Source organism: Bombus vosnesenskii, unplaced genomic scaffold, assembly GCF_011952255.1.
Source record: "Bombus vosnesenskii isolate JDL3184/JDL3185 unplaced genomic scaffold, Bvos_JDL3184-5_v1.1 scf7180000013319, whole genome shotgun sequence".
NCBI lineage: Eukaryota > Metazoa > Arthropoda > Insecta > Hymenoptera > Apidae > Bombus > Bombus vosnesenskii.
Genome location: NW_022882964.1, coordinates 1808448 through 1831651, shown reverse-complemented (window position 1 = coordinate 1831651; position 23204 = coordinate 1808448). Strand labels below are relative to the sequence as shown.

General features: G+C 36.9%; 1 protein-coding gene across 4 annotated transcripts in view; it reads left to right on the top strand.

Annotated features, from left to right (window-relative positions):
- The window catches only part of LOC117235795, a 113040-nt gene that overhangs the window by 48610 nt on the left and 41226 nt on the right, over positions 1-23204 (top strand). For 3 of the 4 annotated variants that reach the window (XR_004493730.1, XM_033498136.1, XM_033498137.1), the window contains exon 3: positions 19269-19337. The exons of the other annotated variant lie outside the window; for it this stretch is intronic. Coding sequence is in view for 2 of the 3 variants with exons in the window: in XM_033498136.1 (XP_033354027.1) it covers positions 19269-19337 (69 nt within the window). In the remaining variant the exon portion in view is untranslated. The remainder of the gene's footprint in view (positions 1-19268; positions 19338-23204) is intronic. 4 annotated transcript variants of the gene reach the window in all.

Sequence of the window (23204 nt, the reverse complement as noted above, 5' to 3'; positions counted from 1 at the left end):
AAGAAGATGACATTGTACTACTATTTTTGAAATTCCACTGGAAAACTAGCAGTAAAATTATCTGCACTACTACGTATGTAACGAAAGAAAAACAAAAGAACAGCACGGTAAACTTTGTTACACAATCAAATTTTTTCAAACACGAGATACAACAAACCCATTTGCGTGACCTGCTCCGCGGAAAATTAATATCTTGTCATCTCCGACAAAACCACGCTATTGTAACATACGTACTATTGTTGGCAAATAATATTGTTACCAAATTTTACATTCACTGTATTTTTGTACAAACTATTCACGAGATGTACCTATTAAATCGAACACTTTAATTACGTCATTAATTTTTCATTTTAACTGTCCTGTTTGAAATCGAAGACAGGTTCCAGCTCATTATACCATTACGTATTAATTATAACTCGTGTATTACATAATTAAACGCATTCGATGGATTCGTTAGTGAACTTGAAAGCGACAAAACTTATATTATAAATTTAAGCTGAAACGAATAATGCTTGGCTTAGGATAAAAAAATTTCAACTGAAAGAACGATTTTGTAACCAAAGCCCATTTTACTCAGTGATAATAACTTACACACGAATACGACTCTCAAAATCATGTTGTAACCAAAAAAACAACTTATAATTCAACAAGATTATGAGAGCTCTACACGAACCGAATTTTCCCTATCGTAAATTGCCTATCGAACGACAAATTAAATAAATCACGCATTTAATGTTAGAAATTAAGTTACGATTCACCTTCGATATACATATAAATGTATTCGATAGATCTTTGAAATTGAATAAGAATCAAATTATTAATTCAGAAATCACCTCAACCAACGTATTCCCAAATGAAATTAGTTAAAAGAGCTCAGAACCATAGGAATTCTTTCCAATTGTGTATCGGTATTATCGATTTCAGTAACTATCTCACTCATCGACGTCTAAAAAAAAAAAAAAAAAAAAAATAATTCCAATCGGAAAATCATCTCAAGCTCTAAAAACCACTAACTCTCCGATCTTAGCTGTTAAGATCTCGAAAGTTTAACACCAAAGGTATTTCGTAATCGCAACACAGCTGCTACCAAACGACAAATTAAACCTGACCCTATCTCGAGTACATCCCTAAAGCGATTCACGGTTTCCAGGCGCCTCTAATCCTGATATATCGAGGCCGCGAAGAAGCGAGCATAAACGAGCGAGTTGCGCGTCAGGTCCGCTCGTTTCGATCGTACCTACAATTATTTTTTTCCCGTTCCGCGCTGCGTGCCGGCAGATAATAATTACTTCGGACGCGAGGCTCCGTGATTCTTCGAGAAGTCGTCGCTTCGAACACACAACACGTGAACCAGACTTCGTTCGATGCACGTACCTATACGTATACACTTATATACGTACGCCATTGTGAACAGTGCGCACGTGTGTGAACGCTCATTCCGCTAATCTTGCGTAGGCACGCATGTTGCTCGTGGTTGTCGGAAATGCGACATCGTCGACGTCGCTCGTCACGGAACAAGAAGGCCTTACGTGGCTGCGCCTGCATATACATCGCCAGAGTGTGTATAACAGTCGTTGCATCAACACGGCCATACTATTATACAGTATGTAGTAAGTACAGGGTGCCTCGGTCGAAATGACGCGAATTATTTTCTGGAGACTCTTTAGGATGTTTGTTCAGGAGTTTCGTTCTTTTTTTCGTATTTTTTTTTTTAGTGATGTAGATTACGAGTTTTTACGAGTTTTTATACTCTCGCGAATTTAAGGAATGGAACGTAGACAGAAACCTTGTTTCGCTTATTAAATATTATAATAAATATTTTACTTCTTGAATATTTTCTACATTTTTGCCTATTACGCGTATGCATTGTGTGTATTTCAGCACCTTCAAATTTCCCATTACTACTCAAATATGTGAAACACGCGAAAGTCAACGTTATAAATTATTCGAAAGCGTTGAAATTAAAATGGAATAATCGTTTCAAACGAATTTCGAGTAATTACTTTATTTTAAGAATATATATTTCTGTATTCTACAAAAGTATAATCTACTTTCAAAATAAATATAAGAAATTACATTTGCAACGCGTGATTTTATTCGTATCTCAAATTTCCTCTAGTCCGATACAATCCAGCGCTATAAACAAAGCATTTCCAAACTTCAAATTCTTATACCCAACCCCAGGGAATTTCGTTATCCATTAAAATCTCCGCAATTTTCTTTCCTTAAGCAAATCGGAAAAATGACGATATTCGAGGCGAGGAGGAATCAAATGCCACGATAAATAGTTCAAACGAGAAAGATACGTCCGCGGAACGATACACGATAGTCGACGAATCGATCGGCTCTGATTATCCACTCGAGAGTATTCATCTCTATTATTACGCGAAAAGACGGATTTACCTTGTTCTCAGTCATCGATTGGCTTGAATATACAATTTGATTGCAGACATCGCTTTCGCGGTTACGTCGAATCGCAGATCATCTCGTTGGAACGAAGAAACATAGAGTGAAATCTTGGATTCGATACGATTGTTCCGCTTGAGGAAAAACACGCAGAAAATTTGTACACAATGCATAATTTTGGTTGAATATTTTATTCGTCAATGCGCTTCCATTTTCTCTTTCAACAAAAAAAACCTGATTCTAATAAAAAATAAAAGCTTTATTCGAGTAAAATAAATGCGCTTAGGATCGAAGGTATTAAGAAAAAAAATATTTAAACGCTTTCTATAATTATTTTTCGTACAACACGCGATAAGATAGGATTATTCGAGTCACTTAAGCTTCAATATCATAAAATACAGTCTTGGACTTTGCTCGGTACGATCAAACTTGTTTTAGTATAATAACGGAAGAACGAGAAAATATCGTACATCTTAAGGCCAGTAAGAGAAGATTTCAGAAACGAGAAAATAATTTGGATAACTCTATGGTAGAATTATTTTGATCAACGAGAAACTATCAGGTATAAAAGTGTCAGTGAAATGAACAACAAACTTACTTTCACAAATAAGGTAATATACACACGTTATTGAATTATAATAATCGCAGCTGAGGGTATTAACAAAAACGAATTGAAGAAACTTCTTTCCTTTTGATGAGCAGAAGTTATATCCTCGTAGGAAACTATAGCCATCGAGCTGTCAATGTAAGTGTCAGATATATTTGTCTGTTCATCGCACCACTGATAGCCTGCAGGTAAATAATCTACTTTCAAGTATAGATCAGAGATGATTGAAAACTTGTTGATAATAGAATTTACGTTAAATCTGCATTAAGTTACAAGGCAAATTACTCAGCTTGAATAAATTATTCTTATTAATTAGACGACTATTCTATACTTACGTAAATTGAAATGCAAATGACTCTAGATAGAAAAAGAGAATGAATATACTGATGATCGAATATATATTCCTTTTCTGTAACATCGCGTCAAACGTTTAATAAGGAGACGATAAAATTAACGAAAGGAACAAAATCACGCCAACGAGTTAACATGTTACGCAAAATGTTTTCGCTTTCTCTTTGAAATTTTCGCTTGTTAATTTATATTCAAAGACTGCGATGACTCTGGAAGATTGGTAATATAATTTATTGTCACATTACATAGCAACAGCGTCTGATATTGGCGGATATTAGATTTGTAACACGATAGTTTGGAAAATACGTCGGCGGTGAACATAAATTCATTTATTCCCGCGAAGCATGGGTGTCTGAAAATGTTTTTTGGTGACGTTTGACAGTTTGTTTTATGGAGACAAGTAACAAAAAAATGTTTCGTAATTATGCAGCTGAAAAATGCTTTATCACGGAATCATGGTGGTAGCAGGAGCCGTAAGACAGAAAGTCGTTCAATTTTTTCGTCGTTTCTCATTTTTGTATGACATGATACACGTTCATGTTCGAAAGAAATATTCGATTCGCGTGAAAAGTTCGTAATTAATACATTATTTCTCATTCGAGGAAAATAAGTACTTCGCGAAATTTACTTCTCTGCGTAAATTTTACTTTCCACTGGGATATTTTGTGTTTTGATTAAGTCTCGTCGTCGATAAATATTTCTGTAATCGAATTAAAATTTTCATAAAGATACATTTTTAAATAACCGTTCGTTCTTGACAGATGTCATACTGCTTGTCACAGTTGTCATATCGGTTAACTAACGATATTATCGCTAAGGTAGAAATAGATATGTAAAACGATGAAAGCATATGAGAATAATCATATACTTGGTGTTAATTACCGATTTATTTGCACGTTTAAAGGTTAATCGTTAAAAAAATGATTGCAAATAAATAGATGACTGAAAGATACGATTATCGAGCAAACGTAAAATAACTCGATGATACGAAGGACGTGTGCTGGATCGAAAACAGGATGACTTGAGAATTCCAGGAAGATAACAGATCTCTGTGCAATATGTGTGTATGCGTGTACGTGTGTTGTAATAATTTGTAACATTTTAAATCCATTGAAACAAAACATTAATAAAAAGTATCCAAGATTATTGGTAAAAATAAAATCGACGAATCTATGAGCAAACAAAGAATATACGCAAAGACAATGCCTTTATTTTCGACATCGCTTGGATGATAATCGCTAAAAAAAATTACTTCAAACACAATACAACAGTTAGGCAACCTATTCGATCGAACGTCACAGGCTTCTACAGACAGCTATTATACAATGGCACAAATCAACCTATCATCAAAATTAACGATAGCATCGACAAGTTGCATACTTCTGCCTGGCATAATACATCTGAGTTTATCACCAGCGCGAAGATTCCATCCTCGGCAAAAACTCGACAGGATCCGGTGAAAAGCGAATGATTCGGCTGCCAAAAGAACACGAGCCTTTAAGCAGATCGGTTTGCCCCATGTTTTTCTTTATCTACGCCGCCAGATACCTCGTGTCACTTTTTTCCAAAGAAACACGAAGCCATCCTATTGTCAAAGCAACCCTCGCCACGTATCAATGCCGGAACTTCTCTTACACATCCTTCAGCCGCGTTCGTTTTAATTCGTCCTGTCGAATCGTTCAGATACGCGAATCGTCCCTAATTGTTTTCGACCAATACGCGCACATAAATGCACGTATATACACGTACGAGGTATATACGTTCGAAGAGAGAATATTTATCGGGAAGCAGCGGAGCAGCGGGTGGCGCGCAACCGTGCGTGTTTCCGATCAATTAACAATCTGTCGGCAAACCCGGGCTGGTTCGAGCCGCCGGTAATCCGGCAGAAAATCTGAGCCTGCGAACAATGAAGTCTCAGCTCGGACTATGAAAATAACGGGCGTGTTTCGTCGGGGCTTAATTCATCAACGATATTCCCGCTGCTTCGGTTCGAGTCCTACGGAGCGACGACGAAACGTGTACGTTGTACAGGATGTTTCAACTGGAACAGGATCATTTTTGGCGTATAATGAGATACGATTGCGTTTTAAGTTGAATTTACTTTAGGTAGATGTTTGTGGAATATATCGAGTCGTGCCACGCCAAATCATTGCAAATTTAGAACGGTTTTGCATATTTAATTGAAAGTATACGATATATCGACGTGTTTCTGGCGTGAATGTTCGTCTATTGTCTTCATGTACATATAATTATTATTTTATTATCGTGTCGTATTGTGTGTCGTATCGTATAATAAGCAGGATCAAGCAGGTATTGTTCCATTTGTATCTGCATAGAAAATCTCTTCGAAATACCGATAGAAAAAACAAACGTTGGCTGGGGCATTTAGCGAATCGGTCTGGCGTATTTTGAAAACTGGGAAAATTGAAGTCTCCTCAACCTCTCTCTAGCAGCGGAGCAATGGCACGCGAAGAAAAGAAACGCCGCTGAATTACTCTCAATGGCGGTGTTTAATGGGTGAAACGATTAATTTCCGCGCGCGAAAACGATTCGCTTATTGAATTTGCCCGACTGACTTTGCGTTTAATGGACTCGGATTGAGCATGGAAGAAAACCCGAGAGCGTAGGATAATTCTTCAGAAATACCCGGCCGAATCGACAATTAGCGGCCGATATTTTCCACCTTTTTTCTGATTGCGTCGCTTACAGCCGAGTTGCCTACGAAAATTCGCGCCGGAATGCGTCGCGATCACGAGAAATCTCGAGAATCCAGCTGAATGTAACGATCATACTATAAATACACGATTCTCTTTTTAAAACTAACGAGTTTAGATTTACATAATGCATGAATTAACGTCATCTGAGTTTCTGTTACATTGATATTTTTCTCTTAGAAAAAACAGATACATTTCAAACATTTATAAACATTTATGGATGAGCTGTTGCAATAAAATAATTCTGAAAAGACGGACTTTACTTTTAAGAACATCTCAAAAAATACTTCGGATGTATCGAGTATCAGATTTGTCAATTTACACAGGGAACGAATCTTTTCAGATATATCAATCGTTCTCTTTGCGTGTTAATTGTATTGAAATTTTGTATTAAAATTTCGAAGCAACGTGTTACTGTAATAATAAAAGACACCCTTTCGCTCCATCCGCTCCTTGCACAAGTACGTTAAACTCCGTTTCAGTGATCTTAAATGTTTGTCTCTCGTACTCAAAATACAATGCGTTCGTTCGGGTCAGTAGTAATATCTTGCTTTTATTTAAAAAAGACGTATTACCTCTTTGCAGTTTCAAATTGAAAGCTAAACCAACATTATTCTCTGCGCCGTCATCTTTTCACGGTAATCACGTTATTCGAAAGAATAGGTCACGCAACTTTCGACTACTAAACTACCAGTTCTATACCAAAGTAGCTGATCGTAATAGTAGCGTTGGAAATCAATTCGAAAATAAAGTTATACAGAAATTACAGGACGCTCGTTGCAAACGTACACTTAGCGAAACACTGTTACACAGCGTAAGTATTAATTTTAATCGTAGAATTATCACTAACGATAGTCCCGCTAAATACAGTGGCTCGTTAATTTAGCGAATAACTGGCTGTTCCAATACTTTGGTGATCTTTGCGAAGTATATACGTGTACGTAAAAAGTGTCTAGGAATGTTTTGTCAATCATTGTAAACACACATGTAATTGACGTAAGTTTTTCAAATCGTCGTATAGCGGCGTGTTGCCGTATAGAGCTACGTACGTACGCTGCTCAAAGACCAAAGGATCGCATCCAGCGTCACGACCAATTTACAGTTTTCAAGTTGGCGTACACCCTCTGGCAATAGCAGATCGCTCACAGGATCGAACCGACTCCGTTTACGATTGTAATTCTAATCAAGGTTTACGCTTCGCCCTTAATTACCATTCTCGATGGGTGGATGCAAATTGAGCGACGCGAGGCCCCAAAGTTTTCCATGGAAACCGTGAGACAAGCTGCAGAAGCTGTTGGTGCGGCCGTAGCTGAAACACAGGACACCATAGGAATGTACGACGAGAATATAACGTCCGTCGAGGTATTTTGAATCTTGGCCCGAGGCACTTTCGGATCGTTAATCGGACAGTTTTCGAATATCTCGCTTAGACGGTATTCACTTTACCAACCGTCTACGATACGCGTACTTGCTCGCTCGACCAAGTCTCTGTGTACCCAATATGATATTAATTACACGAATTCTAATGGAAAACAAAACTTTGACAATGATCGACGATCGTCGATCCTCGTTCCGTTACGATTCTTCCCTTCTTTTTAGTTTTTCCCCTATTTTGCGACTGAGAAGACACTTAAATGGCAAAGCAAATAAACGAAATTGTTGCACAGCTATTTAGTGTATAGTGACCTTTTTAACGTAGCTTTTTTGCAAATGCTCCCTTATGTGGCTCTTTATAGCTTCGGTATAATAATCGAACGACGTTCCTAATGTTCTTAATCTATTCAGGTATGCTTTTTCAGCTAATTTACGTTTCTGCATTCTGCCCACCAACTCGTCGTGAATACGAAAGGTAAAATTTGTTTAATTTTAGAAAACATTTTAGTCGTAGTTGCCAAGAAACTGAGGAATACAGAATACTATAACGAACGACATTTTTCAAACCATCTGGTTTGTACTCGGTAAACTAGGTTTTCGATTATTATATATTTTTATCAATTTTTACATCTTCGTAATCGATAGCGAATGAAAACTGACATATTACTACCAAAGTTATAACATAAAATAATACGTACATTTTAAATATTAAAACTAAGAAGAGTCGAATAAAATGCAATGTTAAATCAAGTTTCACACGGCAAATGAATAGTATATCTATCTATGCATTTAACTCGCATCCTCTGTTTTTTTTCCTTATATCAAATCCGATTGTCTAGCTACTTAAAATTAAGAAACCAATCTGCAAAATTAATTAGGAAATCGTGAAAATACGAGATAACGAGATTAAATCGAGGCAAAGTCGTATCGAGACGATTGCCCAAGTCTTCGAGAATTGACGACTATTTAAATAATTATAATCAAACTAAACGAAGCTCTGTGGTGGTTAATCGAATAAACAAAAGATATTTTCGGCACGGTTGATCAAATTTCGACAGATTGGTTAAATCGAAGTTCGATGCAACGTTTTAGGATTAAATTCACCAAAAGGAACGATCGGTAATTTTCAGAAAGAGACGTCGTTCTCGCAATCGATGCTAATTACACGCTCTGCCGAGCAAACAAGGACGAGTTTGCAATTTTTATGGGCTAATGTCTGAGCGATCGCGGGATTTCGACCTGGGCCGTTGCCGTTTCCAGAAAACGGATATGCACTGATCGATGCGTGCGCCATTACGAGCCGGTTAATTGAAATTCTAATTAATGCTCGCGGCCTCATTGTTGTTCTACGCGCGCATCACACGCGGCATAAACTCAGTGATACGCTCGGAAGATTTTATTGGAACGATCCACAAATCTGGAAATAATTAGACTTTTAAAGCGGTGCCGTCAAATGGCGCTCGTTCGTCCAACGAAATGGTAGAGTCGTTGCGGTGACCACTTTAGGTCGTCGATCCACGTTGCGACGTGTACGTCCATTTTACGATACTGCGATTAAGTGTTTGGACGTGCTTACTGGTTAGAAATAACTGGACATTTATCAATCTTTGATAGACTTGGCTATTCTTTCGTACATTTAAAGCAACTACGTACGATATAATGGTTCGAAAGAAGCAAAGAGAGGACGCAGAAGTTTTCTATCTGTGTCATATTCATATTTTTTCGTGCAACATGCTTTGACCAAATTTTACGTTTCTTTCTCGACCAGATCAAATTTTTGTGTAAAAGTACATCTACGTAGTACGTATATGTATATAACAAGAAAGTGTTTTTTTTTTGTTTAATTGAATCATATATGTTTTAGCAACAACGTATTGATAATTTAGTGCTTCAGTTTGGCCACGAATTTCAAAATTTGCATAATTTCCTATCTTGTTGTGGAACGATAATGATATAACGCTGAGAACAATGAGAAAGTAAAGCACTTGTAAAACACATGCAGATATTATTTCCGCTTTAATTTCAGTACGCTTATTGTAATTTCAGCAGCATATTAAATATACTAATTAATTATTCGGGACCAGAATGAAACGAGGAGAATAAAACCGTGACCATTTAAATCATCAACTATCAGTTAGGCCTGTTTCACTTTTTTCAATTTATCAAGCTTCATTATCTGGTATAACACTTGATTTAGAATTTCTTCATCGCGCATCTAATTTTCCGCCTCTTGATTTCTTTTCTTTAAACACGATCGTTACAACTATTTGTTCCTTTTCCTTTGAAATACCAAGATAATTCATCCAGTAAATTACTAAACGTCGGTTAATCGAATCACGTTAACAAGATCATTTCCATATACGAAATTATTTTACTTTGATTAATTTCAAAATACGTACAGCTCGAGGAAAAATTTCAGTAAGGGATAACAAAACTATTTATTAAAATTGATCTAGAAGTTTTCTTATTAATTTCTTATTAAATCATAATACAACGTTGACAATATTCTATGAAATTTATTCAAAATTTATGCTACTACTGATACTAATAAAACCTACACTATCAATGATACAGCAATTTAGGGAAGGCTTCTGTTTTGTATCACGTTAAATCACTATCGTTAACCATCCTCAATCGATATAAATTTCGACGTTATCTTTAACTTGCAACGAATGCGAACTAACCATCCAGTGGGCCAACAAATTCCGATAGACCGACCAAACGAGTTACCTAAATTTTACGCGATACAATTCAAAATGGTATATAAGCTTTTTATTTCGAGCCAAATAAACTTCTACTTTTGTAGCACGCTGTAGCTGTGGCCCCACCGCGGACGTAAGTCCTTCCTATTCTCGTGACACTAATGGCGAGGCCAGTTCGAGCAGATAGCATCTTCTTTGGTTCTTCCTCGCTTCTTCGGCCGGCTGCGTGACAGCGCACTGACTCACGCACTCACGCGTGCACGCACGAATCGTTACGACGGAGTTAGCGTTTCGCTTTTTCCTTTCGAACATCATCGTTTGATCCTTCCGCTCTTCTGCATCCCTGGAAATCTTGCACGACAGATATTTTAACTTATATACCCCCAGTTAACCTGCTGCATTTTCGAAATATTTTGATCTAATTTTCGTGTCAATTTCGCGATTGTCTCGTCATGACGCAAATTTATAATTTCATCGATTATAAGGAAATTACGGCGTACGCTGTGCGTAGCAATTCTTGTGTTGAGATTTTTGCCTACTTTTTATTCCGAACTACCCAAGCATTATGATTTTGGGTATTAATTCATTCAAGTATTTCAAGTATATGACATTTAGACAATTTTTTAGATTTTTAGAATAATTGAGCACGTTTAATGTTTTCAAATGATACGCATATTTATCATATGTTGCGAGTTATTAATCGTGTGTCATTCGTGCTTTAATTATTTTATAGCCAGTAATTTTTCCCTTGCCTAAAATCTTTCAGAAAGAGTAAGTTTTAAATTACTTGTCACGGATTCTTCCTATTGGAAGAAAGATATAGGATCAGGTTTAGTCCTTTAAATTTCCATTAAATGATGCGTTACGATAGAAATACTAGGAAAGGATTTTTCGCTTCATTCTCTCTTAATATGCAATTCAATATGTTGTGAAAATATACAATTTTCTAATTGTCAAAATATTGATCATGCTCTTGCTTTGTCTTTGCAAGATCTCACCAAATTATTATTCATTTTTATAAAGCTTCGTACGTAGTAACCTGGTAATTGTCCCCTTCTCAACTATACCATATCGAAGTTGCTCTTTCAAACCACTCGATAACATCGCGATCAGAAAGTCAACAAAAGCGATCGTGTCGCACTTTCTCCGTGTGCTTTTAATATATTTCAACACTTTGACACTTCGATCAAATGTTAAAAAACTTTTAGAATACCGAAACTGTTGAATGCGTATCCAAAAATTCTCGTCAAACACGTACAAGTAAAAAAATACTCGAAGCGGAGAATTTTTCTGCAGAGGCGAGTCGAAAGAAAGAAACAAAAGAAGAAAATAAAATCGTGGATCAACCAGTTTCCCTTTAATCCTCTATCCAGCCGATTTCTTCTGTTGTCACTCTTCCCTTTCCCATCAAAAAAAAAAAAAAAAAAAAAAAAAAGAAGGAAAACAGAAGAACGAAAGAAAAAAGGAATTCGGAAAGGGAAATCCTGCATCAACCAGTCTCCCTTTTAGTCCTCGATCCAGCCGACTTCTTCGATCGTCGACCAATCATCGAAAACGTTCTCGATACTGTTCGCGCTTGTTTCGTTAACGTTTGAAACGCGAGAGGTTTTCGATCGGCAGACAAGAGAATTAAACGTAACGGGCTGAGAGTAATAAATCAAAATAAGCAGATGGGAAATCCTGGGATGTGTCATCTCGTTGTAAACGATGTCCATTCGGTGTTACGTTTCTAGTTTATTGCCGGTGGAGCGCGCCGGTCCGGCCCGGTAATAAAATATGGCGCGACGGACAGCGAGAAAATATTTCCCTGGATATTGGCGGAAAATATTAAACGTTACAATGAAACTTGTTAAGAGATGGACGCGGTATGCTCGATTAAGGCTGATCCGATTTCGGCTTCTCCTGTCGGACGATTATTCGCTTGGATAAAACCATTCGATCTAACACGCCGTACGGAGGGATTCGACTACGAGCGACAATATAGAAATCGGTGATCTGCACTATCTAATCGGCTTTTCCTTTTTCTTTTTTCTCGTCCTTCCTCCTGGTTCCTACTTTTTTTCTCCTACTCCTTTTTTTCGTTCTCCTTCGGTCCGAACCATACGTTGGGAAACTATGAACGTTTAACACGTTTGCTGTGGTCCTCTTGGATAAACTTACGTTTCTTACAAAGACATAGATAATAGAATTTAAAACAGAGATTCGTCTTACTTATTAGACGTTAAAACGAATAGTCCACTTTGGATATTTTTTATATCTATGTGCCTTTGTTTCTGTAACTTTTTCTCAGAACGTCGTTTACCATTTGTTCGAGTGGTTTCACCGATGCATTTCGAGATGTTGATGCTCTAAAATAAAATAAATCTAATTCCTAACCGGCTATGATGTTTGAAGATAATAAACTCCCCGAATTTCGCGTAACTTAAATAGATAAATTGATAAATTGATAAATTGCTTTTTAATTAGTTGGAAGAAAAAGTTTGAAGTGAAATAAATTTCATTCGTACGGCTGCTATTTAGGTCTTGTTTTATTTTATGAAAAGTATCGCACGTTTTAAACATAGACGAAACGATATCACCTTCTTTTTTCGAATATATAAATGATATTTTTTATGAAATACATGACACGTTAGCTATACCTGTGGTCAAAAGATCTGATCGGTCAAGCACGTTTCTCCAACATAGCTTTCAAGGATCCTATGAGCTCTACTTAGCAGAGTTTGCATATTTAATTACTTAACAGATCAAAGCGGTTGATTTAGTGCGTTATTTCTGAACTCTAAGCCACAAGAATTTGATCTTTGTCATTTTCTACACGACACTGTGCCGTTGTCGCCCTTTCCTAACACATTCACTGAGCAAAGAGATACGGTTTCACAAATCAGACCTAAAAACAAGTACGTATTTCTATAATAAAATATATTACGCGTGATAACTTCTACTTCGACGTAGAAAATTATTAATCACGAAATATAGAATATACATCTCGCAATAATTAATTAATTTCTTAAAAAGAAAAAAGCAAATATCTTGCCGTACATAATCTATAACTTAACTTACATATTTATGGCTATCTTATTGATATTTTAGTTATTTAAATACTTATTTAAATATTTATTTAAATATTAATAGTAGTAGTAGTAGTAGTATATATATAAATAGTTATTTAGTTTTATTTATTTAAATAGTTATTTAAATATTTATTTAGTTATTTAAATAAATATTTTAGTTATTGCACATATACGCGTATAAAGAACGAATCGTCGAGATTAATTTTCTCAAAAAGTATATCTCGAACGAACAGACTGTATCTTACATTTTTGATTTATTTTCGCATAAGAACCTACCCGCTGTCCTTTCTCAGCTTTTACAATATTTCCGACCACGCTCTCCATGGAAAATATTATTTAAAATAATGTGGTACGATATTTTTCCATATCCCTCTGTTAAATATCTTACAACTTTGTCGTATAACGTAGATATTATGTTATGGCTTTACACGCGTGTATACGTACGTACCAAGTACGAACGCTTCGAGACGGTTAGGTTACGTGCGCCTCTCGCGAACAGCCATTCGAATCCACTCGAGGGGATCGAGATTTTACGACTGCGTGCATCCCGGATAGATCTTTTTGTGCGTAACTTCCACTCGGCGGGCACACGCAAAAGCCACGCGGAATCCTCTATAAAACGTACTCGTGTCCGTGCTTGCGCGACGACGAACACCGTGCTCCACGCGAAACGATCTTTTATTACGATCGCTGTTAATAATCCACCGAGCAATACTTTGTCAACGGGAATAATTTGCTGCTCGGATTTTGGCGAAAATCAAATTGAAAAACTTCATTTCGCCAGAACGAATTGAAATGGCACGTCGATGCGCAATTTATGTTTGCATATATCGTTGCCTTCTTGTGGCTAAGTAGCTTCGATAATGTCGTCGATTGACTTTTAGAATGGTAAAATTTATGGCTTTATTAACCTCGCGAGTTTCTTTTCTTTTAAATAATCTTATTATATCGCTTTATATAATTGTACCTTTTGATAATGACACGTCGTCTGAGAGGGTGTCCTGAATTAGAACGTTCTAAAACAGCGCTTTTTTGTGATTTTTTCTAGAACTTTTTCTGCCGTTGTTTAGTTCACTCAGAAGAAACATATATAATGATTTAATCCCTTTTTGGCTTTTTGCTTCAGTCAAGCATTACGAGGTGGATCTTTCCCGCTCTGCAGCGACAAGACGCCTATGAAATAGGCTTAGAAATCTGTTACAATTTTTCTTTTTACTTTAAAAAAATTTTTTTGTATTCGTTAAATATATATAAAACCATACCTCAAAATTCAATAACTTCGTTTCTTTCTTTCCCTTCTAAAAAAAAAATCACAAAAAGACGCTGTTTTAGAACATTCTAATTCAGGACACCCGCTTAAACAATCGTCGCTTACGATTCTCTTATCCTTTTTTAATATATTCCTTGCAACGTGTTAAAATGTGACCACTCCACCTCTACAATTGCGTTCTTTTTTCTCGCCAAGAAACTTCTTCGTTTTAGATAATATTTGTTCCTACACACCGTCCGTTGTTTCCGTTGTATTTTTAATTGTAAGCCATTCCATCGAAATACGCAAGAATAAAAATGCAATGGTTGCATCGATAGAGCATACTACTCGCGCTTAAATAATTGAAGCGGTAGAATATACGCGTTAATGTCAATCATAGTGTTAACCATGCCGACTCTTGTACCATTCAGAATTAATATTTACACTAAATTTTTCTAGAATGATGTGCATACAAGCAATGTGCCGATATTAATAACCAAACCGATTTGTTTATTGAAATCCGTATAAAATTCGAATCAAATCTTCTTAAGACGACAAACTGTAACTCTTCCGGGATAAATTGTCTCATTAACGGTGTGACACATCGTGAATTTTCCAGTAGCTTCTGATTTCGTAACAGATCCTCGAGTCTCGAGAACCACATCTCGAAGATAAAAAATATCGTACGCCGAGTAATTTCCACCGATACGCAAAGATATATTTCATCCGCGACCGCTTTCTTCCATCTCGACGAGTGTCTTAAAATGTCTATAAATGGAAATCTTATCCATTTCGCGTATATAGATCGTCCGAAGTCGCATGTAAGCAGGCGCTTCATCGTGTGCATGCACTCGATCACCCGCATTTCCTTTTCTTTCGGCGTATCAAAGGAATCAGAAAGTTTTACGACACAGCTCCGTCGGAGGATATTTTATATTGCATCCAGATTTCTCAAGAAAACGTCGACGAATCAGAACCGCTAACCTACTTACGTCACCGCTATTTCCCCGGCAAGTGGAGTTAATTTATTGTATTAAAAATCAATATCTCGCTTCGTCAAAATTTTTACGCGTTTCCTCCTTCGCCTATTTTTAATATTACATTCGTTACAGTATAAAGCCTGACATAATTCATATGTATATATATGGAGTTTTTTAGTTTTTTATTTTCTGCAAAAAATATCTCGATGGACGGAATTAAGCGTGTTGCAAATAGGCTCGAATCGTTAAATGGAATAAAAAGAGATATTTTTAATTGGAAGATTAAACTTAAATAAGAAAAGACGTAGCTGCAGACCCTCCACCTGTATTTTTCAAGTACATTCGGAGATTAGAATAGTTTTTAAACCCGACGGTTTTAGGATTTACGTAGTTTATTGTTCCGCGAATTTGTATAGTGAAATTTCGGTTAATTCTTGCGAGTAATCAACTGAAAAGATACTTACGGTGACAGAGTAATTTTAATAATAATTCTGTGGCTAATTTTTACTTATTAGGTTCTTAGCTGCCTCTTCATTTCGTTAATGGAGTATACTTTCGTAAGAAAGTATTATAGTTGGGTAGTATTGGCAGTGGAATTGAATATTGCTCGCTTTATTACTCTGACTGAAATTTTGTTTGTCGTTTACGTTGGCCATATCGAAGGATAATATAGGTAACCAAGGATCGATTTTACTGAAATTAATTGGACTATGAAGTTCAATTGTTTCGGTTTTGGTCGAATGTGGACATATCGTACGTAATAGTCGCGAGTGATTGAAATTCTGGTTTAACGTCCTTGTTCAAGCATGCGTTTTTTTAGAAGAGAAATTTATTTGTATCCTTCATTATTCGACAGGGTAATAATTGTTTCTGCGGATGTTATCTCGAAATGTATATTTATTTATTTTTTTTTTAATATTACGAAGTACTCGCAGGTTTTTGATAGCTCTCAAAAATGTTTATTAGTATTACAAATGTTTCGAATTCTATTTTAAAGAATTACGATGATTTTTTATCGTCGAATATTATCTCTATGGATTACCTTATATAATTGAAAATATATATTAATTTGTTTTCTACATTCTACATGACAAATATATTAGATTTCCTTTCCATCGACTTTTTTTTCCATATAAATAAAAATATTAATCTTACTCCGCATAAACAAAAAATTAATAGAATCTGGGTATAATTCCTCTTCCGTGTAAAACCTATAATCCTTATGAAAATATCATTCAGATAAAATCTGAATATCAAGGACAAAATCGTTACGCGTTTATTCGTTTTATTTATCGTTTCTTTTTTTCTTTTTAAAGTGCTGGCGTTTGATATCGCGTAGGTAGGAGGCAGAAATTTGATATAAATTTATTTTCCGAACCCATCAATAAACGCCGGGAGTTTGGAAAAAAATTCGTGTCTATTGTGTCGAATCTTGCGCGTTTTGCACACTCGTATTCGCTTTTTTCGCACCATTTCATCTCTATATATTTTTTTTTAATTTTCCATATGCTATTGCTCTTCCAATATAGTGACATAAACTTCCATAGCACATCGATCTTATAATTTATAGTTTAACGATAATCCATATATTCCAATATCTTGTCAATTCCTTATAAACTAACGACAGACAAACAAATAAACAGATTCACAATAAAAAATTGAAACGATTCACAAAATTGACGACGATGATTCTTAGCACCGGAAACATAAACCAAATAGGCTACTAAATTATTTCCACCTATTTTTCTTTTTTTGTTTGAAACTTCGCTGAAGCTTTATTTTTACTATACGCGCACATAGACACTGAAGACGTACCTATACGTATAATTTATATAATTTAATAAATGTACACACTAATTAATCGTTACATGCGTCTACGTAATCTTTCAATAAAATTATATCCACCAAACCTCTACCAAATTCTACGTTATCCTGTTTCAAATATTTTACATATTTTCGTATATTATATGTATTGGTTGCACTTTCAAATTCCCCACGAATACATAAAAATGCAAGGTCGAATAGAAACAGGAAGCAAGAAAGTATGGTACGTGATTAAACGATCGTGTAGCTGCTGTTAAACGAGAGCTACGGGTAGGCGAATGACTGGAAAAGGGAGAAAAATAGGGAAAAAGAAGAGAATTAGAGGAAAAAGATGGAATACTCCAAACAAGTAAAGGAATTGTGGACAGGAATGTAGACAGACGAGTATACGCGTCTGGGAAAGAAGACGCGCGAGATACGCGTGATTTATATACTGCGATATATTCGTAATATCGAAGTAGTTGGCCAGAGTGCACGTCCAATTATCCAAATTCCTTCGTCGGGACGAGAAAACAATCCAACGTGTGTTAATAGCGTGCGTTACGTGGCAGGATTTTTTTCTAAGTGAAAGAAATCGACTGTGTATTATATCGCGTAATGGACCGATTGCGGCTTCCGTGATCCTTTTTCGCCAATCCGCTATGAATCGGCGGATTTTATACTTCTCTGTCACGGCTTTTGGCTTTTTCCTGTTCTGGTGTGGAAGCGAAACTGTTGGTTATCGTGGGCGAATTTGTTGAACGAACGAAGACAAGAACAAGAAATTATTCTTATTAAATAATAATAGCAGATACATTTTTCATATACTCGTTAAATTAATAATAGCAAAAGCGCAATAGTATAATTTTCGTTAGATAATTACTATCTTCGTTTAATATTATTTCGTAGTTATCCGAACGCGATCGATGATTCGTTTCGCAAATTCTTTCTCTGACAATCAACGACCCAAGCCAAACCACCAAAAGAACCAACCATTACGGAACCGATCGTGTGTACGCGGATCTCTCATGCGATTATCATGCCCAATCGTTCTCCATCTGTTCACGGTTGTCCATCTTCTGGTGAAAGAGAAATTCCATTCTCGTGGCCGATCTGCCCGGTCGAATTTTTCAGTGCGTAGCGTCGCTCTCAGATGCAATCTCACGCAGAGGAAGTCGGCACGTGGTCACGCATCACCCGACCACCCTCGCGACTGTCATTATCTCTGCTGCTGCTGCCGGAGAAATTCCCAGAGGTCGAGTAGAGTCGCGCGTGCAACGAAAACGAACGAGACGGACGAAAAGGTTAGACTGAAATGAGAGAGAAGGACGAACGAAGAGGAAGAGAAAGCTACGAGCTGGATGGACTGAGACGCGGAGGAAGACCAACGATAAGCGAAAACAGAAGAGCAGACGCAGAAAACGCAGAAAGAGATCACGGAGAGGCAGAGAAAGAGAAGTTACGAAGAAGCGAGTCGCCTCCTAGTGGTAATGACAGCCCTCCGAACGGACACTTCTACTCACTGGGAAGAGCTGTTTGTTATTAAGATCGTTTTGGTTGTGTATAGCACGCCTCAGAAGCTAATAATTGCTGCACAACCTAGGGAAATTAACACTGGAACCGTTGAACTCAAAATGACCAATTTCGGATTCTTTTCTTTACATTAAGTTCTGATGAATTTCTTTTCTCTATTATTCTCAAATTTTTCATCCGCCCAGCAACAAATATTTCTCGCAAAACAAAAACGTTAAAGAGTGGCAAATCGTAACGATCGATTCATTTCTCCGTTTTAATGCGTCGATATTCGTTACACTCTAAGAGGCGAGTATATTTTTTTATCGTACGTAATGTATCTTCCGGTAAAAGGATAAAGACAAATCGGTAATTTTTATTCAAACGTTTGATCCATGGTTGCGTTTGCGATCTCGTTGTTCTTCTTGCTACCTTATTCGTGTATCGAACAAGAAAACGCGTTTCGATATCTCTTTCGTAACAAAAATCTCATTTCCAGGATTCAAGCAGAAAAGCAAGTAAAACCTTGGCAAACGATGCTCACCGAAAAGAAGCGAACGACGCATCGGTAAGAAAAACTTTCTTTGAGCGATTTTCCGTCTTCCTTTGCGCGACTTTGCTTCTCAAGAAAAATCAATCCGACCAAAAGAATACTCCATCATATCGCAAACAATCTTTCGTCGAAGATGAGGAACAAAAGTTTCCTCGTTTTCTCGTAATTTTCCCAAATTGTACGTTCGAGGAATCCATCGAACGTCGATGTTATTAAATTTCTCCGGCCGAAATAAAATATCGTAAGCGACATTAACAAAAAATTAATTAGTGGACCGGGCCAGGCAAACGTCGTCATTACGCGCCATAGAATCCTGACGAAGTCAACGTTTCATTTAAATAATCGCCGAGCGAAACGCCCGAATAAGAAAATCATTCGTCCAGTCTGTGGGCTTCTGGGTATGAGATGGCCGCGTGAAATAAGTTTAATAACAACGGTCAGGGCTCTCAGTCACCAGAGGTGTTCGCAGTTGGACTGTCATTATCTTCAGGAGAGAACTCAGCCTTTCATAACTTTACCCTTTTGCCTGCTCTTTCGTTCTTTTCATCCTGCTTTTATTACGCTGTATTTTGCTCCTTCCACGCCGATTTTATCTCGGTAAGCTCGCTTTGCGTTTTCTACTTTCGCGTATTGTTTCTCCTGGTTATGCGTTTAATGGGGTCAATGGAAAAACGGTGCAAGCGTGTTGTTTCTTAAAAATCGGACAAATACGATATTGGAAATTTCCTGTTTATCTAGAGGATTTTATTACGAGTTTTTCAGTCTCGTTGCTGCAATTAATCGAAATATTGGAATTGAAACATTATTTATCCACATTTTTTAAAGCTGTAACACTTTTACTATTACCGAGTAACGATGCAACATATTAAACGCACTAAAAAGAAATTTAATTAATTTTCTCCTTTTATTGAAGTATGTATATATATATATATATATATACATATATATTTTTTCTTTTTTAATTATGTATAATCGTACTGTAGTAACCGGTAATCAACTGTACAGAGAACAAAAGAATTTCGATAAGCTGAAACGATGAAATCCAATAGTTACGAAAAAAGGAATAGAGAAAGCGAAGGGTGTTCGATAATCATAGACATTTCATAGCACAATCGGCGATTAATTATTAACATTGTATAGGCTACATTAGCCGACATTAACGTTTCGATAAAATATTCACGTAATCTTTCGTAACGTGTTTGATTAATTACTGGCGTACCGTGCTACTCGCATTTGCTCGTGCTATTAAACTTCATCGTATCCATAAAGATCGAGATCAACCTTATTTGCATATTATTATTCGTTATACCCAGAGGGGTCATTAAGCATGATGAAACTGCAACGCATATTGATACCATCTGAATGGTTTCTGTCGATATCAATGGATCAGAACCGTAATGAATCAAGTCCAAAATTGTCTCTATCTGAATTTATTAACTGGCTACCATTGATCAACTTTTCGTTCGATACCTAAACGTACGATAATCTTCATGTTTTTCAAAAGTAGATGTCGAAGAACATAAAACCGAAACGTGTTACTTTTCGTCGTATTTACGATTCCATCGTTCCTTTCTATCCAGAAGTTCAGTTTTCTATCCCTAATTTACAAAGTCTCCGCGAATTTTAGAACGCGATCAGAATATTTTCGTAAAAATTTCTCGAAAACGTGTTTTGGTACGTCCTTGCATTTAGTGCTTGCTCCAGACAAACGAACCTGGTATTTTCAATTGCTATTTCCACTTTATCTTTCTCGCAGAATTCCTAAGACACAGAATGGTACAAACCGACGTGATTAACGGAGCAAACGTCTAAAAAATGATGCAATTGAGAAACTAGACGTCTAAAATACGATATGATTAAGAGAATAGACAACGAAGAAATAACGTAATGCTGTTGGCAAATAGTCGACGATACTTCATCGAAGATCGATAACGAAAAGAACATTGGAATTTATGGAACGACCAAACTCATTCGTTAATTAAAATCGTACATGGTCAGTGGCGTAAGGTAATTAGCAAAAATTTCAAAGGGACTTTTACATGGACCTGACTCCCAGGATGGTTCCTTGCCGTTTCAACGGCCGCGTCCCTTTCTCTTCTCTCGCCGTTTACCAGAGTCGGCCAGGAAAAACTCATGTTATTAAGCCACGGCAAAAGTGCTCTTCGTCCCTCCGTCCTTTCTTCAACGCCGCTTCTGTTCTCCGCGCCGCGACTCGTCTTCTTTCTCTCTGTCGGTGCTCGCTAGATTAGTTCATTACCCGGCTAGCCGTGTCTTCTGTTTTTGCATGCCGTGGAAATAGATTTGTTGCAAGATCGACGCTGCGTTCTTGCGTACGTAACGTTGTGTACACCGCCGCTCAAAAGTATCCAAACGCTTGCTTGTTTATAGCGATATGTAATTTAATTACGAAATTATTACATACCAAGATGATCAACGATGATTTTACTTTTGATTATGATTCGTTTCGGTTGTATATTATGAAATGTTATCGCGTGTCTATTACCATTCAAGCTTTTTCCACACTCTCTAGAAACACAATTTTCATTCGAACAAAACGCTAGAAAATTTAACTGGAAAAAATAGTCTGCGACATAGAAATTGGCTTTCGAAAATCAATGCACTATTAACGCTAGAAATACCACATTTGCAAATAGATTACTTTTCTCTGCAATTGGTTAGAACGTTTCGCTGTTTTTGATAAAACTAATTATTTTATCGAAATCGAAACGTGGTTTTATCGAGTATCTATTCTATATACAATGTCGTTAATGTCGTTTTTAGAAACACTGAATCGCACAATATGCCAAATGCAACTATCGGATGTAGAATTTTTCTATTCGTTTATAAAAAAAAAAAAAAAAATCTGAGAGCAACTTTACGATTAAAACCCAAGACCATAAGTTTCAACTATACCTATCCTACCTACTTACCTACCTATCCTATCCTATCCTATCCTGTTTCTATCTACTTGAAAAAGTCCAAAACTAACGTCAGAATTAAATCGCAAATCTCTAAATTTCGTCCCTCGAATTCTCGCAAAAGGAAACAGAAAAGAAAGATCGTTCGACGACTCCCATAATGATTATTTCTCCGCGCAAGTTGTTCGTTCGCTGTTTCAGTCTTGAATATATTTCACGCTAAAATATAGTTCTCGAAACGAAGGTTTTCCTTCGGAAATGGACGGTGTGCGTATACCCGCGTCACTATCGTCCGGTCATTGATCATTTTCGTAACAATTTTGCTCTTGGTCCGATAATCGCGCGAAAGATATCGCCCCCGATGCCTTTCGCTTCGGCTACGTATTACTCCGGTGGGTTTAAAGAGGGCGCGTTGCTATCAAAAGCACTAAATCAGTGGCCAGGACGCGTGTAACAAAAACAAGCATCGGTGGCGGCGAAGCATTAACACCGTTTTCGCAGTGGAAGAAGTTATGCAGATTGTGTAATTACTGATAAAAGTTGTAGCTCCGCGTTTCTTTCATCCAGCGATAGAGTCGGCTCAGGTTGCGTGTTCGAAATAACAATAATTGCGTTACGTTTCGCTAAAATGCGTTCCTAATCACGCTTTTCATCGTAGCCCTTAAGCAGCGTGCAAGAAAATGAAATTACCAAGATCAAAGTAGCTGTAAGGTGTGGCTGACACACGCGCGTAAACTTCCACGTATCGGCCCGAGGAAAGTGGAATTAAGATTTTTAACGTCAGACCCCCTAGGATATCTTCGAAACTGTAACATTATTCCGAAGGGTGGCTCGCGTGGTCATTTCTCACCGTCTATGATAACTGTCGGCACAGATCCCTAGTTAGAATAAGGCCCGTTTACAAAACCAGTGCTTCGTGGGGAAATAAAATAAAGTTGAAGTTAACGTGTTCCTTAAAGCAACT